The sequence below is a fragment of the Salarias fasciatus genome, chromosome 2 (assembly GCF_902148845.1).
Source record: "Salarias fasciatus chromosome 2, fSalaFa1.1, whole genome shotgun sequence".
Lineage (NCBI taxonomy): Eukaryota > Metazoa > Chordata > Actinopteri > Blenniiformes > Blenniidae > Salarias > Salarias fasciatus.
This window is the reverse complement of record NC_043746.1, coordinates 10823634-10841929: the sequence shown is the minus strand read 5'-3', so window position 1 is coordinate 10841929 and position 18296 is coordinate 10823634. Positions and strand designations below refer to the sequence as shown.

General features: G+C 43.1%; 1 protein-coding gene across 3 annotated transcripts in view; it reads left to right on the top strand.

Annotated features, from left to right (window-relative positions):
• The window catches only part of frmpd3 (FERM and PDZ domain containing 3), a 74582-nt gene extending 57628 nt beyond the window's left edge, over positions 1 to 16954 (top strand). For 2 of the 3 annotated variants that reach the window (XM_030102471.1, XM_030102462.1), the window contains exons 2-16: positions 1066 to 1178; positions 1291 to 1445; positions 1580 to 1682; positions 1972 to 2017; positions 2565 to 2669; positions 4674 to 4781; positions 8375 to 8506; positions 9063 to 9182; positions 9508 to 9644; positions 10050 to 10176; positions 10553 to 10642; positions 10887 to 11066; positions 11266 to 11401; positions 12125 to 13012; positions 13693 to 16954. In XM_030102471.1, the coding sequence (XP_029958331.1) occupies positions 1138 to 1178; positions 1291 to 1445; positions 1580 to 1682; positions 1972 to 2017; positions 2565 to 2669; positions 4674 to 4781; positions 8375 to 8506; positions 9063 to 9182; positions 9508 to 9644; positions 10050 to 10176; positions 10553 to 10642; positions 10887 to 11066; positions 11266 to 11401; positions 12125 to 13012; positions 13693 to 16505 (5181 nt within the window). In that variant the 5' untranslated portion in view covers positions 1066 to 1137 and the 3' untranslated portion in view covers positions 16506 to 16954. Of the gene's footprint in view, positions 1 to 1065; positions 1179 to 1290; positions 1446 to 1579; positions 1683 to 1971; positions 2018 to 2564; positions 2670 to 4673; positions 4782 to 8374; positions 8507 to 9062; positions 9183 to 9507; positions 9645 to 10049; positions 10177 to 10552; positions 10643 to 10886; positions 11067 to 11265; positions 11402 to 12124; positions 13013 to 13692 lie in introns of those variants that run through there. The other variant, XM_030102478.1, reaches the window with a different exon arrangement.
• The last annotated feature ends 1342 nt before the right edge of the window (positions 16955 to 18296 follow it).

The window sequence follows — 18296 nt, the reverse complement described above, 5'->3', positions numbered from 1 at the left end:
AATTTATTAGTGTAATTGAAATTCAAAGCTTGTGTCACAGAATGGATTTCGACTCATGAGCCGAGCTCAATGTGAAGACTATCTACGATACATCAATCGTTATCTGATACCGCGACACAAGGTAGAGATCAGCAATGCATCAGTGGAAATGTAAATGAGCCGTGCTCCTCTATAAGCCAGTGTTATCAGACACAAGTGAGGAGAATATGAATCTGAACTGTTGACTGATGTGACTCAGCTTGGTGTTGCTGACAGTTTGCTCTCTGCCTCTGGCGCTCAGAAAGGTATTTATTCTCAACAGAGTATCACTGCATAATAATCCTGAGCACTCCTGCTGTTGTCTCTCAATGTCTCTCTCTCTCTCTCTCTCTCTCTCTCTCTGTTTTAAGCCCATCTGCAACATTACCATCACAATCAGTGTCTTCTCTTTAGTCAGTCCTCATCAGTGTCCTCGATCACAGATATGAGCATAAATATCTGTCTTGCTTTTCCTCACACATTAATTTCCATTTCCATTTCTTTTTTTCCTGCCACAAACACAGAAACCCCACATACACACTCACACTCTTGTCTTTCAGTAATCTTGCTTTCACTGCCTCCCACACAGGCATCTGTAAAAGAGCATGTGTGGTTCAAAGCAGTAGTTTTAGTCCACACCAGCAGAAGCTAGCATATATGGGGACCTTAATGCGTCACGTGCTTTGTGTGCATTGTGTTACAGGTCCTTTATAATTGCAGCTTCTCTAAAGGCATGCCATTTACTGTTAGCCTACACATTTTACCTTTCTTCTTTCCTTTTTTTTTCCGGTGCATTTCTTTATACACAAAAGAAGTTTCTACTTCACAGAAAGCCAAATGTCATACAAAAAGATGTGTGGCGCTGTAATCTGAAATGTTTTCTGCTTCATCCCCGTGGCTTTATTTTTCACCGGAGCACTGCTGCAAGGTGTCCTCAGATAAACTCCAAAGAACCCTCCACAACAGGATTGTGAAAAAGCTAAGCATCTCATTTCTCTTCCTGCTTCCCCCCCCCCCACCTCTCCCACCTTCCCTTCTCCTGTGCAGGTGAATGATTGCTAAAAAGAGACCAGCCTTTGCAGTGCAACCCCGTCCCATGCTGCTCCCTCCTCTCAGGGGATGGCCAAGGTCCAGGATGGACACACGAACGCATGTGACAGGTACAGAGTGCTTCTGAAACGCAGGCTTTTTCTCTTTGCAACAGCACATTCTTCACGCTCTGCCTTTGAAACAAAGGTTGTGTTTGTCCTTCTGTTGTGTGCACGCATACAGCACTGCAATGTTAGAGGAGAGCCAGGATGGTATGGACAGTGGTACCCTAAGTCCTGCCTCAGCTCGACAGGTCACCATCCAGCGCCACCCGACTCAAGGCTTTGGCTTCATTGCAGGCAGCCAGAGGCCCGTTATCGTACGCTCCGTCTCCACTGGTTAGTGAGCATGTATGTGCGATAGGGAGTTAATGAACACAGGGACAGTGATGGCACTTTAAATAGCGTCTTTGAAGTGCCAAATTAAAATTTCCCTTTCATTGCATGCGTGTGATTCCTTATTTCATCTGCAGACGGCCCATCCTTTGGCAAGCTTCTCCCTGGAGACCAGATCTTGGCCATTAACGAGGAGACGGTGAGCGACGCGCCCCGAGAGAGAGTCATAGACCTTGTAAGGTAACATCCTTTACTGTCCCAGGAGGGAGGGTGGGGGCAGGAGGGGTTCCCACACCAAGTGGCCGTCAGCACAGGGCAAGGGAAGCAAAGAACACACGGGCAATGGGGGTGGATCAAAAAGAACACTGTGGTTCTGCGGATGCCTCAAGGCAGACCTGTGGACGAACTCGTTCTTTTTGCAGCTGGAGAATGACAAGGACATGGCAAATTAAAAATGGAGATGATCTCCAAATACCTTCCAGTGCACTGTATAATCTAACCTGCTCCACTCTCTGTTATCTCTACACAGACGCTGCAAAGACACTATAGTTCTCACTGTGCTGCAGCCCCATCAGGTAGTATAATGGAGCGCTCACTTTCATTTTCACATCAGCTCCGACATCTTTATTTTCACCCTGAATCGTATAGAAACTGATTTTCAGTTCAGCAGTTGCACGCTCGCACAGTGCAAGCACACATTAGTATTCCCGACAATTCCTCACCCATTGGAGTAATTTCTTTTTTCAGTAACAAATCCCAAGCAGACACATAAATTCCATGGAACAGGTATTGTTATAGAATCTGTATGCATGTATCGAGCCAAAAAAAGAAATGTTCTACTCATTCAGCTGACTCACTTACTGACAAGACAAAAAAAAAAAAGTCTTCCATTCTTCAACAGTCATGTGTATCAACAACTGTCAGGCATTTACATGTTTAACAATTTTCCAGTTCATAACATTCCAGTCGAAAGATTGCAGTTTTTGCTGCAGTCGCATTGCAGCAGCTCTCCAACACATGTCTGTTTAGCACTGCCAGTCACAGGGGCTTTTCTTTCATTTCTGTCTCGTCTTTGAAGCCGAGTTCCTTCTCAACGTCCCCTATCTCTCTTCTTACTCTCAGTCACCTAAATCTGCCTTCATAAGTGCAGCCAAAAAGGCCCGCCTGCGAACTAACCCGCCTAAAGTGCGCTTTTCAGAGCAAGTGTCCATCAGCGACCCAGACTCAGTAAGTTCGCCCTGCGACACCTGCATGCATGTGACATGCGTTATCCTTCCATATGCTTTCATCCTTTCAGTATGTTTCTCCTTTCCAAGCGGCGTATGTGTGCGTGCGAGTGAGTGTGCGTGCTTTTAGGAGTAAGAGAGGACACCATTTTTGGTCAAATGGTTTGACCTTGAATAAATTGCTTTTCCGACTAATTTGGAGTCTCACAGGAGCACCCTGTGCCTTTTTCTCCGAACCGTTTAAACATTTTCAAAGTACTCTCGGCGTTCTGGGTTTTAAACCATTGTGTGGCAGATCTCTCATTTCCATTACACTCTAATCAGCAGCTACACGCTGTAAATAAAACATGTGTGAAAAATTTACCTCGACTTTTAAACTGTGGAAAGAGGCATCCAAGGCAGATGTCAACAGTCATATTTGCCTGCACTCTCGCCTCGGCTGAGCCAAGCTGAATCTCAGATGCACACGATGTCGTAACACCAGCAACGCAGCTGCCAGCGGAGCAGAGCTTCAGCGCTGTGACATCAACTGCTGCAGCAGATCTGGATGATTTCTATAATGTTTTAACACCCACCATCAAACTATCTTAAAGATTGATTCTTGAATTATTTTTCAAACATCAGTATTTAAACCTTTCCCGTTTATCTGAATGTAGTGAAAAATGCAGAGGAGCACTGCTTGTCACTTCAACTATCAAGTCACACAAATCTTTAGATAAAGGTGAGAAGACTTTATAACACGAGCCTGCCCGCTACAGAAAAACAAATGCACTGGCTTCCTTTAATCAACTTCAAGGTCAGATCAAGGTCACAACTATGTTTCAACTCCAACTGCACAAATTAGAAAAGCCCTTTTGTTACTTTTTGTTGACGCTGCAGTTAAAGCAGGTAAAGGCTGGTAGAGAATCCTGATGAGCATCCTCAACAAAAGACAGAGGCAGTAGCAGCTTTTAACAGAGGGCGATAGACCCGTTTGTCCACCAGTGCAGCCTCACTTTTGTGCTGCGGCACAGGAAAAAAAAAAAAAAAAAAAGATCTGTTAACTCGTAACTCAGACTTTTGTTGTTTCCAATCCGCACAGAGGGACAGCTTGTTGAGCCTTCTGCATACTTAAGTTCTCCAAAAACAGACTGCCAAGCATCTGCTGTGGACGTGGCTCAACATTTCAACTACATGCCATTTTTGAGATACAGTATATTGTTGCACTGAATTTTAAATCCCTTTGCCGTGACGCGCAAAGTGTGCCAGCATGTCTTGTAAATCTCTCAAGAGAAAAGATAATAACTTATTTTGTTGTGGTGTGTAGTTGACGACGTGAAGTTTCGTTTTGGCTGTTAGAGGTGTTTTCTCCTGCTTCATTGGTGCTTGTGACATTGAAACTACAGACGCTATCGCGTTCCATTAAGACACCTTTTTTTTTCCCCCCTGTGATCACAAGCGTGGCTCTTTGAAACTGCATAATGAGAACTAAGTCATTTTCTCAAAAAGCCCTCAGCAAGATGAGAAAAAAAAGGAGCGCATGAGAGGAGATCGCCCGTCAAATCGTATCCGGGCACGAAAGGACTGCACGGCATATCATAACTTTTCTTCTAACGACTGCTTTGACTAAAAGCGGTAACCTTGAATCAGCCAGCCCCCCGCCCCCCCCCCCACCTTTTTCCTCTCCTCACGCAACTCTGCGGTGAATGCTTTCAATCCCACCATCCAATTTCCTTGGCATGGCATGCATATTGAATGGCTGTACCAGAAAAATTGAATAAGCTCCTCTTTGATCATGATTCAATACATGGGGCGGGCATCTCGAGGCAGACTCTTGCATCTTTTCAAGCTGTTCAGAGTTCACTTTAAATATCCATTGTTTGCATGAATCAGCGTTGTTCATCGCCCCTCTTCCCCAGTTTGTTTCTCCTTTTAATTTGGAAATGGAAAGCTAAACTACCATCAATCTGTAATTCCTCTTGACCTGAAGAGATTCACTCTTGTTTTGTCTTTCCATCTCTTTCAGACAATGCTCAAGGACGACTCCTTGCTACTCATACCAAATGTGTTGAAGGTGTTCTTGGAGAATGGACAGATTAAGTCCTTCACGTTTGACAGCCGTACCACTGTTAGGGTAAGTACACGCAAAAGAACACGTACATTTGGACGGCCTCCAAATTTCATCAGCTTTGTGACGTTCATTTGAGAGTTGATATTTTATTTTGCGTTCTATTACTGAAATGACTTCTTCTATGTGGAACCATCACTGGTAATGATTCATTTAGCCGAAGGAATATTCTGGCGAGTGGCCCAACTTCTGGGGAGCCAAGAAACGTGAACTAATTTAAACTAGTTTCTCTACTGACTTCATTGCAAATGCCACGAAAGTCGCCACAATAAAAAAGCCTCCTGCCATAAACGGCCATTCTTGTGAGAGGAGTTAGGTCGCCGCTGTGTTTTCATCAGTTTGCCACAATTTTCACCCATTAACCGTGGATTTGCCTTATTCACTTCATGTTAAGCCTGAGGGGTGTAATTTACCCGAATTCTATAAAACACTCAGCAAATGTTCTTCAACAAAAAAAAAAAAAACAAGATCCTTGTTAAATATAAACCAATAGATTTTTTTTAAGATTACTATAAAAATAAATTCCGAGGTGAACCCACTCTGTGTAAAGCTTGTTTAAAAGACGGATGGGTGGGTGTGTGGAGCGGCGGTGTATACAGAAGGCAGAATATGAACACAAAGGAAACGTCTGAGTTCAGTCGCACATGCAGCACACTGACGGTAACTTATTGATTGAATATCAGATGTATCCATGTTGCATTTTGGTCAAACATGATTAAGAAATAACAATCTCAGTATCAGTATCTATTCAATTGAGTATAAACTGTAGGAAATGATTACTTAATGTTCATTGTAACAACACTTACACTTTTGTTTGATCCACTGTCGCAGTTAATTAAAATGAGCGAATTGAAAAGATTGATTTTTAGAGTGTATCCGATGACATAATTCCTCTTAACTGTTCTTCACGCCGTTAAAATGCATTATTTCACTCCCAGCCTCACTGCCGACAGTCACAATGCCATCTCTCTGTGGGCCTCAAATAGAAAGCACCACTAGTGGACCATATAACTCCTTTAGAGTCAGTCTTGAAGCCACCTGCAGCTGTCCTCAGACAGTATTACTGATATATGGTCTGTTGTACTTTCTATTTCATTTTACCTTGACTTGCCCTCTCTCCTGGCTGCCTGTTTTGTGAGATATCACAGCAGCATGTCAACATGTAGTGTTGTAGCCTCTTTGGATGGCAAAACTTGAATTCATTAAAAACCCTCCACTCTAGTTCATCTTTATTTCACACTTTTTTTTTTTTTTTCTGAACCCAGTGGATTGCACAGAGGAACTCTGCAGCTGTGCAGTAAATAAATGACTACAATAAATTGAATTACCAGCAATCTTCAGAAAACTTTATACAGGCAAGAAATCTCATTTGAAGTTGCTGGAAGCTTTCCAGCAGTGCAGAAGCTATGTTGTTTTTGTTTTTCAAAAGAAATGCTTACAATTCATGCATAAAAGAAATTCACCTCTGCAGTTTGCAAACAATACATCTGACACACACCTAAATCCAAACATCCACTGTTTTTTTCTTAATTTCACTTGTTTAGAGGGTATATTCTTGACTTGAAGGTGACATAACTAATGTTTCTCAGAAAAGACTGTATGATTGATTTGACACTGGTGGCAATCAAATCTATTCATTAACATATCTGACATGAGGCCCACACAAGAAATGAGCTTGAGGGTTTCTTATAGTATCTTAAAAGTTAACATCCAGCTGTTAACAAACAGTTAATCATGAAATGAGTTAAACACAAAGGCAGAAACCATATTATTCCACTGGGCCTCAGAAATCAACACTGCAGGTTTGACGTTGGGCAGATGAGGCATGAACACTGAGGTTTTTTTTATTTGTTTGTTTTAAATGAAACTTCCATTATTCCATTTTGGCTGTCTGAAGGTTATGTTTTGACCGGATGTTTTCCTGGTTATAATGACTGAATGGACTGAGCTCCAGCCTGGGCTCAACTCTCAGACGAACAGATCGATCTAAACCTAATCTAAGAGTAGATTTTATCGCAATATATTTTAGAGCTGCGTGAGGAGCGATTATGAGTACAGTGTATGGTCTCTTCCTCAAATACAATCCCTTGAACGCTATCAACCTCTGACCAAGAATCCATCTTTCCATTAACCAATCTATCAACCAATCGATCAGTCCATTGGTCTTCGTTTTAAATCTGCTTTATGGGCCTGTGGATGTGTGCACCCTGCACATATTACCTGTCCTTCACACACAGATAGGAATTTGCACACATTCACACTGTGGTAGTACCTGGCTCTCCAGGTAGCAAACGTTCTGTCCCGCAGTTGGCCCTGGCCCTTCTTGCTGTCAAGCGAAAGTGCTTTCCACACCACTTGGCCAAGAGTCCTTTTTTTTTTTTAACTTTATATCTAACGCATAATTGGTTTGAGACAATGCCACCAAAAAAAAATCCTTACTTCTTGTGATACTTCATCCTGTGAGTTTCCAAAATATGAAATCACATTAGTGAGATTAAGGTCAGAAGGCAACAAATGAATTAAGTCAGACTGGGGTCAGCTCTGTCTCAGTGTCAGCTTCTGCGATGAGCCTGACATCTCTGAACAGACTCATTAAATAAACTCTATTGGATTTCACAAATCTCTCCTCGGCTCATGGAGAGTGAGACGGAAAAGGGGGGAAACACGCGAGCACTTAAAAGGAGAGATGGAGGAAGCACTCTCCTGCCAGCCTAATTAAATGGAATTTCAGCATAATAAGAATACTCAGATCAATAATACAATGCCTCAGATTAAATCAATGGCACAATGGGATGCCCAGTTGCATGCCCATTAGACTGTCTGTCAAATAAAGAAGCTTCCCTGCAGTGTTTCAGGCTGCAATCTACGGCATTGTGTCGGTCCTTCACTCGGCTGCGTGGCTTCCCAGGGTGTCACTTACAGTAAACCACAGAGGTCGATACAGTTAAAACTGCTTATCCTGTTTTTTTCAGGGACTACAGCCCAGAATATATCAAGCCGGAGGCCACTGGTATCTTTATGTTGTTTTTCATTAAAAGCTTCCTTTTACAACTTTTAATGAGCAAAAAAAAAAAAAAAGACAGAATACTGTTTGACAGTATAACATATAAACACAAGATAATAGTTTGAACAACCACTGCGTTGACATTCTAAGCAGGCAAAGAAATTATGAAACTTCCTCCTGAGGCATAGCCCATGGTAAAATTTGATGAGCCATAAGTTTTCCCTGAGACAGCATTCCCTGTTCACCTCAGAAAAAAGGATGAGAAAAGCGCTACATGATTCATAGATACTCATCTGCACAGGAGCCAGTTGCCCTGCTTACCCCAACACGCAGATGTTGTCTTACTTAAATTGGATGCAATCACTGTGTGGGTTGAAGAATGACTATAAAAGCCCCGTATTGCACAAAAACTGATAGGATATCAAAGTAAAAATGCCAAACACAATACACCGATCGTCAAAACAGTGAAACAAATAATTGTGCTGTAAAAATACAGAGTGAAATCAGACGGAAAATGGGCTCCATACAGGACTTATAATGTATTCTTAATGTAGAATCATACTCTAGCCTGTGGCTTTCATCTCTCTCCGTGCAGGATGTGATCTCCTCCCTGCAGGACCGCCTCTCACTGCGCTACATTGAACACTTTGCCCTGGTGCTGGAGGCAGGCGGCCTGGACCAGAATCAGAAGTTGCATTTTTTACAGGACAACCAGCCACTGACACATGTAAGAAACCCCCCCCCCCCCCCCCACCCCCCCACCCGGCAAATTAGCTTCAGATGTGTCTGCTTAAAGTTATGAGACGCCCTGCTGTCATTCCTACATAAAACAGGCTGAGATATTACAGTTTTATCAATGCCGTTTTTGATTGTATTTCAGGATTTCGTCTGTGTATTACTAGATTTGATCCGTCGTCTCCAGATGTTACACAGCAGGGCTTCAGAGTGGTAATCATTCTCTGTCAGACAAAGAAAGAGCAGTTTTGTTGGTGACCCGATTGTGCCTTACCTCCAGATCGAACTCAAACTAATCTACACAGGAAGAAAGATAACTCAAACTCATTCTGTTATATGATATATTTCCAATAGTGTGAGATTGTTTTTTTACAGTTTTTCAATTTGGAGAGTGGGTGTTTCATAAACAGTCACTGTGGCATTGTGAAGATTCATGATGCTTTGGAGAATTCCGTCTTTTTTGTTCACTCTTTGAAAATGACACTACGATATGTGATGAAATCTGAAGACTTGGTTGTTATCGTGCTGATACAGTGGTATTCTCTCAGGTGGTGCACAGAACCTATTTCCAAGGGATGAAGTGTCTGTTCCGCATCTGCTTCTTCCCCAAGGACCCTGCAGACCTGCTAAGAAGGGACCCTGCTGCATTTGAGTACCTCTATATACAGGTGAAGCACTGGACTGAAGGGCGAGATTTAAACAGATGTCATTCAGCTCCGTGGTACTGATGGGGAGCTGTCTCCTTGAAGAGAGAGGGGAAGGGTGCCAAAGTGTTCTTATGGACAGTTTTATGGCTTCTATCATATTATATTCAACTTTTGCCTCCTGTGATTGATTTTAAGGGTCAAAAATAATGCTTACAACGAGAGTCAGGCTTCAGATGTAATGGATTTAGGGCCTCATAAATTCAAATGTTGTCACAGGCATTAATAATCACATTTATTCTCCAGGGAATCGCATGTGTTTAAAACAACATTTCGCATGTCCCCGCAGAGTCGCAATGATGTTATTAAGGAGCGTTTTAGCATGGACTGGAAATCGGACATCACGTTGCGACTGGCCGCGCTCCATATCTATATCACTGTGTCCTCTGCAAGGCCAAATCAGAAGATCTCTCTGAAGCATGTTGAGTAAGTTGAGTAACAAAATGAATTACAAATGACCGTTAAAATAATCGAAAGATGAAAATGGATGTGTTGATTATCAGCAAGTCCCTTAGTGAAGTTTATTCATTCCATACAGACGAAATCATTTCCAAATGTTATAAAGATCTGTTTCTCAAAGACCATCTTTCCTTTGTCATTTTCTATATCTAAAAAATAATTAGCTTCTGCTATCACAGCCACAGAGCCAGAACAGAGTCACTGTGTTTCTAATAGACTTGAGACGGACATGTCAAGTTGAGGAGGATGGAAACAGCCTTACTTTAGAGCTGGCCTTTGGATGATTGCCTTGAAATCAATAAATCGCTCCACTGTTTATCGCTCTTATATTGTTTTCCCCTCTGCTAAATTCCTCTTTGCTCTCCGTCGTAGGAAAGAGTGGGGACTGGAGCCTTTCCTTCCACTCACTCTACTACCAACAGTGAAGGAGAAGAATGTGTGCAAAACGCTATCTCAGCTGCTGAAGACTTACCAGCATCCACCACCATCAGGCAACAAGGTCTGTGCAAACAAAACTATAATCCTTTCAATCGATGCATTATGACTTTTGATTTCACAGCTTTCCATCAGAAGAATGGCAAATATCCACAGCTCCGAACTGTCTTGCAGTCCTGATTGCAATTTACATTAATATATGGAAGAGTTGTTGCTACCTTCGATCAGATTTTTACTTTACTGTAATGTATGGTTACATCAGCTGCAGAGTCAGTCCCCTAGACAAGCCTTTCATCCCTGTGCATTTAGCTGTTGCATAAGACTTCAGTAGGCAGATCTGTGACTCAACAGTGCCCCCAAGAGGAGGTATGAGGAGAGGGCGGACTTTTCTGTCGTTACAGAGAGGAGCATTCACTTCCTCTTTATCATTCTGATGGCAGGTCCCTCCACTCCAAGGAAAGCTGCAGTACATGCGTGTTCTCAATGACCTCCCGCCTTTTGGTGGAATTTTGTTCCACACTGTTGGACTGGTAATGGAATTTTGAATCTTTGAACACCCTTGCATGATATCATTAATGTATTGTTCATGTACTCTGTCACTTTTAGGCTGTGCATGAACATATTTGCCTAGTTTCATACACTGGCTGTTTAAAGAGGGATACAGTCAGGTCGGCACCACTCCAAGTCGGCCCCGACTGTAAACCGTTTAAAGAGACTGTTACATTAAAAATGCAAAATGTATTTGTCTTAAAATTCCTTTAATTCTTTCAACAGGAGGAGAAACAGTCCGCTACAGCACTACTAGTGGGCCCTCGTCATGGCATTAGCCATGTGATTGACCTGAAAAACAACCTCACAACAGTCCTGGCTGAGTTCAGCAGAGTTTCCAAGATCCAGCTCTACCGAGAGAGCCAGGGAGTGGCACGTGTGGAGATGTCCATTCATGAGGCCAAGGTACAGTACTACCAAATGTTGACTATAAAACATCTTCTTATGGCAAAAACAGCTTCAAATGCATGTTCTGAAAAATCCTTATTTTACAATTTTAGCGTCACAAGTTTTATTTCATCAGATCATGACAAAATGAGCAGGCAATGCTCATTGCCTGTCCCCTAAATAGTCTCCTAATTCCCCTCCCTGCCACCCACTGCAGCCTCTGGTCCTGCTCATGGAATGGCCTGATGCCAGTAACTTTGCGTGCCTCATCTCTGGCTACTACAAGCTGTTTGTTGACCCCAAACGGACCATTTACTTTCGAACTCCTGGTCAGTCTCAGTTGACCAAGGCAGGTAGGTCGTGGATTACTGAGTTTTAAACTTTGACGTATTGTTGAAAGGAATTCTCTTGGCAATATGCATGATACGTAGGAAATATCTGAATGAATGAATGAATGAATGCACGAATTAATGAATAATAATACTATAAATAAAATTGAAGTAGCGTTAAAAAAAATACAATACACATTTCAAGTTTTACAAGAGTGGCATTCTGTCAGCATTGCTTTGAACGCATCATGTCTGTGAAAAATTGCCAATCTTGATTGTCCTCAGTCTACACACATTAATGGACACTTCATAGACAGCAGTCATTACCAACCAGGTTATCCTGGATCCTCCATCCCATGGCGCCCTCTGCTGTCTCATCTCTCATCTTGGGTCATTGGAATGCAATACTTCATCATCCTTTTCTTCAAGAGAAAACAACTCTGTGGATTTGTACTTTTTGCTGTGGTCATCAACATTCACTGTCTAAACATGACCAGCTCTTTTGCCATCTGCTGTACCAACTTTTCTTCTGCATTGAAGAAGAATGGTATCATCACATCTTCACATTTCACCAGAATCAAACCATCTGATGCAGAACAAATCTCAACTTTGAACATCCATTTCTGAAATCAATAACTCGCACGTGACCACCAGCTGCTGCCTCTGCATTTCCATCCGGACCGTCTCTATTCCAACTAGTTCTGAAACACCTCAAAATCTTCACTACTCTGACAATTCTGTCCTCAGATTACAGAAGCTCCCATCATGCCCATCCACGTTCTGGGGCTACCAGCCTGCCAAGTGGAGGGCGGCGAGGGGAGGAGAGAGAAAGCTCGCACAGGGAGTCGGGGTCTTCAAGAGCTGTGGTTCCCGCAGAACCTCAGCATCTAGGCCTATGTCATGTCCACCTACGAGAACAACAGCATTTTCAAGATTTCCAAACACATGCTGAAGCTGAACTTGACATCAACGAGAACTTTATTTCTCAGGACCCGCCTGGACGGCCCCGCACCAAGTCAGACCCAACACAGCAGAGCACAGAGGAAATAGCTGGAGTCCTAGAGAGTCCACCAGTAGAGAATACGGGATTTAGAATCCGAGCTCAAACAATTGGTCAGTCCCAAAAAGCTACACGATTCTTTTGTGACTCCTGCAAAGCTAGGCTTAGGGCAGAGGGTCTGTCATCGGTGGCAAACTCTAGCGGGAGCTCGGGGAAACATTGTTCCAGTGCTTGTGCCTCCCGAGACGGGGGTGCTGTGGACCTCATGGCCCTACCACCTCCTGGGAACGAAGAAGAAGACGAGGAAATAGAAGGTGGGGGAGAGAAGCTGCAGCCACCACCACCTGCTATTGCCGCCCCGCCGCCTGGGTTTAGGGACAACAGCTCTGATGAAGATGACTCAAAAAGAGGAAGAAAGGCTCGAACGAGTGCCAACGCTGGGCTCCCTACTGGAAAACTGGCTCAAGCCAAGGAAGACGTGCCTGTGACACTGATTGACAATGTATCCACACGGACAGTCCGGGATCACGCCCAGGAGCTTGATGACGCTTTGGTGTCCACCTTACAGGCACTTGAGGCTTTGGCTGCCTCTGAGGACTACCCCCATCACCCCCAACAGCCAACGCAGACTGCAGGTCAACAACCTTAGTCATGCTACAGCTCACATCTCACTCACAGAAACAGACCTTTTTTGTAAAAATGGTTATAACTCTAATGAAATATCTCTGCCAGTGTGCTGACAGAGTCTCGTAAAAAAAGGCTAGATTCTTTAAATACATTACACTTGGCATTTCTTTTCTTTTCAAACTACATAGAAAATGCCTTTTCAAATGACAAGAGTTTATTGATTCTGCATTTGGAACTGAATTAAGTTCAATTTCTGATTAACGTAAAAATAATTCAAGTCTTACAATATTACTCAAGCCAAAAATGTGTCTCAGATTGGCTGCTAAATATTTTTACATAAATAAGTGAGCATCGACAATGATGTTGCAGTGTCATAAAAAAGCAACAGCAAAAAATGGTTGATGTAAGTATACAGGTTAATTTTACACAATCATGGTTGGAAATTTGGCTAATTTGGCTTTTTATCAAACATCCTCTGAGACATGTATGCAAAAGCTGTTCAATACTCAAATCTCAAATGGTGTGGCATAAATCAGCCTAAGGAATTGCAAGGAATTTGATGCAAATGGACTGATTTTGAAGAATATTTACAAATTTTGAAATATTTATTTTGCTGTTGAATCACACCTGTCAAGTTTTAAGTCAGTGTCTTTGCTAATGTTTGTTGTCTGTCGTTTTTCCTTCTCAGGCCTGATCGTCTTGGCTGCCATTACACCTGAGTCATCGCTTGACTCGGGGCACGAGACCAATTCTTCTGAATTGACAGATGTTTCTGAGATGGTATCCGCCATGAAGCAGAACCAGAACCAGGCCTACCTGCTGGCTCACCACATCAACAAAGAACGAATCCTCTGTCGCCGAGACTTTCCCCTGGCCATCCCGGGTTGCACTGCTAAGACCATAGGGACTGGAGCCTTTTCCGTGGGTCAAATTCGAGCTGGCTGTCCGCCCAAGCAAGTAATTCTCAGCAAGACTGTTCCCTTTAAAGTCAACCCCAGCCAAGATTCAGCAATACTCAGTGTTGTGACAGAGCAAGGGGGAAGTCAAGGCGCAGCTCAGGCTGATCAGAAAACCGAAATAAAAGGAAACACTGAGTCCACCAAAGCAAAGACTCCTGACACACCCTCCAAGACGCTTGAAGGATTTCAAGTGTCTGATCCTTTAGTGACAGCTCAAGCTAGTAAAGATCAGAAGTTATCAAATTCCTCTGGGGAGGCAGTGAACCAGATTCTATTTGATGGTTTAAAGGGAAAAACAACAGCACCTCTTAAACCAGACACAACAAGCAAAGCCTTACCTGTTCTCTCACCCGTGGACAGAACTGCCTCTACCAAGACATCCCCCTCTAATATGTGCCATGATGCCGAGACTGCCTCTAGAGAGACCATGAAGCCTTCAAGCTCTACAGAACTATTACCGGTTGATGATCTTTTCTGCACGTGTCCAGTGCAACAGGAGCCTGCACCTCAACTCCGACTAAAAGACCCACAGGTTCAAAAGATAGTGGTGTTTCAATCCTCCTCTCCCACAGATGATGAGCGGCTGAGGGCAAAAGGCCTTCAGCTGGCTAACAGCAAAGAAAACGCCGTCAGAATAGGAACGGATTCTAATTTAGTGAAACCCAGTCCACAATTACAAACCAAGTACTCTCCTCATTTACCTGTGAAAGCTGAGAGAAAAGAAGCAGCTGAAGCCAAGACTGACAGCGTTCAAGGCAAATCTCTCTCTGAGCCACAGAAATGTGTGAAAGCATTGCCCATTTTAGATGATCCAACAACCCCTAGCCACCCTATAGATAAGGTTTCTACTCTCCCAGCCAGAGAGTCAAAGAAGCAAGGCAGTGTCAAGGGCAAGTCCCAGCGCAGTGCTCCTTTCTTGAGTTTTAGAAACCTTCTTTCAGCTACATTTCCAGCAAGGATGAGAAGAGAAACAGATGAGCGAAGAGCTCAATTGCAGAAAGTCCGCCAGTATGAGTTAGAATTTCTAGAAGAACTGCTGAAACCCAAGTCATCACAGGGAGAATTTTTGCCCCAAGGATCCTCGCCTGTGCCCTCAGGCACTCCTTGTGCCTGTCAGCTCCGTACCAGTCCTGTACTAAAAGCCCCAGGGATCTCCAGAGAGCAGCGACGCAGCTGTGACTGTAAAAGAATGTGCAGGGGAATGCGACTACCTGACACTCCAGTCGGTTCAGCAACGGAGACACAAAACAGAGGCAGAGAGAGAACTATCTCAAAGACTCCTCCAGCAGTCACCAAAACCCCTCACACCCAAGGCGCCACGCGGAGACCCCAGACATTAGAGATCAAGACCACACGAATACGATCTACCAGCCTTGAGTCGAGAGAGCCCAGGGGAGAGCATGGCTCCTGCCTGCCCACTTGCACATCTTCTCAAACAGATTGCATGGGAGCTCCACAATATAAAAAGCTCCAGCGGCGATACAGTATCGGTGAACTGGATAACAGCACTAGCACACCTGTGTATGCTGAGGTAAAGCCCAAGGCCAAAAGCCTAGAGAAGGAGATGGAGAGAGTGAGGGCCACCGGATTGAGGCTCCCCACCCCAGTAGAGCCAGTTCATACTCAGTCTCACCAGGCTGAAGGAAAGGGGAAGAAGGGAGTCTTTTTCATTCAGGGAGAGGAACTACTGCGAGAAAGCAAAGAAGGGACAGGGGAGGTGTTGTTAACCCTGCCGAGTGAAGACAGTGATGACAAGGATAAATGCTGCTCGTTCTGTTTCTGCTACAGGAAATGCGAGGCTGCAGATGAAAGCAGTGAGAAAGATGAACTTTCATACTCCATACCACTTCAGGTCCTTCCAGGCATGGAGCTGGACTCTCGTACCTTTCCAGTAGTGAGCAAAACCCTCCAGGTTCTCAATGCAGAGGATTGCAGTGGGGAGGAAGAGGAGGAGGAAGAGGAAGAGCCACAAACCCAGGAGATTGACCTAAGAGCCTGTGGCACACTGGAAGGAAGTCTAGCACGGGTGCAGGCTCTACAAGGGAAAACTTTCAGCTTGCCTGATGGTTTCCTCAACGCACAGCTGGATGCTAATGAGTTGCTAGCTATCCTACGTCAGTGTGCTAACAGCCCACAAGCTGAGGGCGAGGCCCGTCTTCAGCCTTCACGGATTGCAGAGTACAAGCAGGAGCTGGCAGTGCGCTTTAAAGAGTTCAGAGCATCGTGTCGGAGAGTGGCAAGTGTTGAAAAAAGCCCTACACGCATGCTCGCGGTTGTGTCGGCGAGCTTTCAAGTATTGTGTGAACTGACCCAGACCTTCATCAAACTGGTCCGAGGGGTGCGGTCAGAAACCCAAAGGTTGCAACTGCTGAGAAAAGTGGAGGAAGTGGCGATTAACTACACTTTGCTTTTGCGCGCAGCAGAAGAGTCAATGGGGCACTCAAGCAGCTTGCCGACAAAGACAGTGAGTCCTCAAGTTCCCTCCAACACCAACAACATGAGTTCACTCACTCGACCCATCAAAACTTTGCCTGCCCAGTGAAAATACATCGGGCAGGAATGTAATCACAACTGTTTGAAAGGTGGATGACCACTCTATCTAAATTCATTATTTATTTATTGTTTACAATTTTTACAAAATGTGCAATGACTCATCCTCAGTAAAAATTGCAATGCAACTGTTCCATCCCATGTTTACAGGCCCTGAGGTAGCCTTGTGGATCTTGTATGGAAATATAAAGATACACCAAACTATTGCACAATGGAATAAGAACCCTATAACAGACTGGGTGACACAGGGCTAATCACCTCATATCAATACTCACAAAATACATAAATCATGAGAGTATAATATTTTATATGTAATGTATATTTGAGTTGTGTCTACTTAGCAAATAATATAAAGTTTTGTGGAGAAAAAAAAGGTGAAGAATATATTTGAAATGTATTGATAAATTATAATACATCGGAAAAATATATGTATGCTTTGGACAAAAAGATTTTGGAGATCTCGTTGAGTAGCGACTTCTGTAAATTGCGTAGTTCAGAGGGTTGGTTGATTGGTTAGATGGTGATGTGTTTGTTTGTTGAATTTTCTAACTGTTGTGATGCAAAACTGATCTCTTCGGCTATGTTGGCAATGTTGACTGTGTCGGCCGTACGGATACAAGAGTCAAAATGCGAGTAACGGTGTTGGAAAAACGAAAAGCACTGAAAGCCAAGTATTACATACTTTACGCTAATCAACAGAGGCCCATTCTCTCTCGTATAACACCCGCACAGGGCAGACAATGTAGCAGAGAACCAAGTCACAGTCTTATTATATACTGTACAGTTATGAGTGTTGGTACTTCACTCAGCTGTAGAGAAGTCATACCCACAATGTACTCGATAACGCAAAGACCACCACCACTAATTTATGACTCACTTGCACCTCACCATTGTGAATTCTAGTTTTATTATCTTTAGACATCCAGCCACAAGTGAGAAAACTTACCATTAGGATTTTGCACAACATCTGAAGTTAATTCTGAAGTTGAAATGTAACTTTCAGTGTTTGATTCAGTGTTTGTTTTTTATTCACTCTGCTGCCGAATAACTAACTTGACAACACTAGTTTTTCATAGTTCATCTCCTCAAAGCTAATGCTGACTCATTTCAATAGTTTTACTTGTTTCTATTGAGGTTTTCAGATTCTATATAGACAAATTTGCTTTCTGTGTGCTGTTACACATTGTGCAATCTAGCAAATATATAAGAAACACAAAAAGTAGTTTTCTATGTATTTTAATAAAACTAACACACCATTTCCTGTCTGAAATCTTCTTTGTGTCTCACACTCTTGTTATTCCCGGAACTTGAACGGATAGTCCTCATACTCATGCTGACCTAATATGTATACCAGACACATACACTATTAAAAGAAAGTGCTGTAAAACCAAAAATGGCATTGACTGCTATTGTTCTAGAGACAGAAAAATACAATACAGGCTAATGTTTGTTATTTGAGGAAAATGCATCGGCCATGCCTGCGGTACACTATTCAGATGAGAAAGACTCATTTCCATGCTGTGTAAATGTAATTTAAATGTTATTTAACTGACAAATTCTAAAAACCAGTCATTGTGATGGCACTCTACTGAGTTTTGCTTCAATGCTGCCGTGCATTTTAGTTACAAATATACATTCAATTTGCTATATTTCACCCTCCCAGTGTAATCATTTGTTAAGGTGAATATAGCTCACTTAATATCTCGTGTTTTTTTCAATCAAACATCAGGTTATTTGCATTCTTTCCACAGTTTTTCTTGGATTCAGAACACAGCGCTGATAT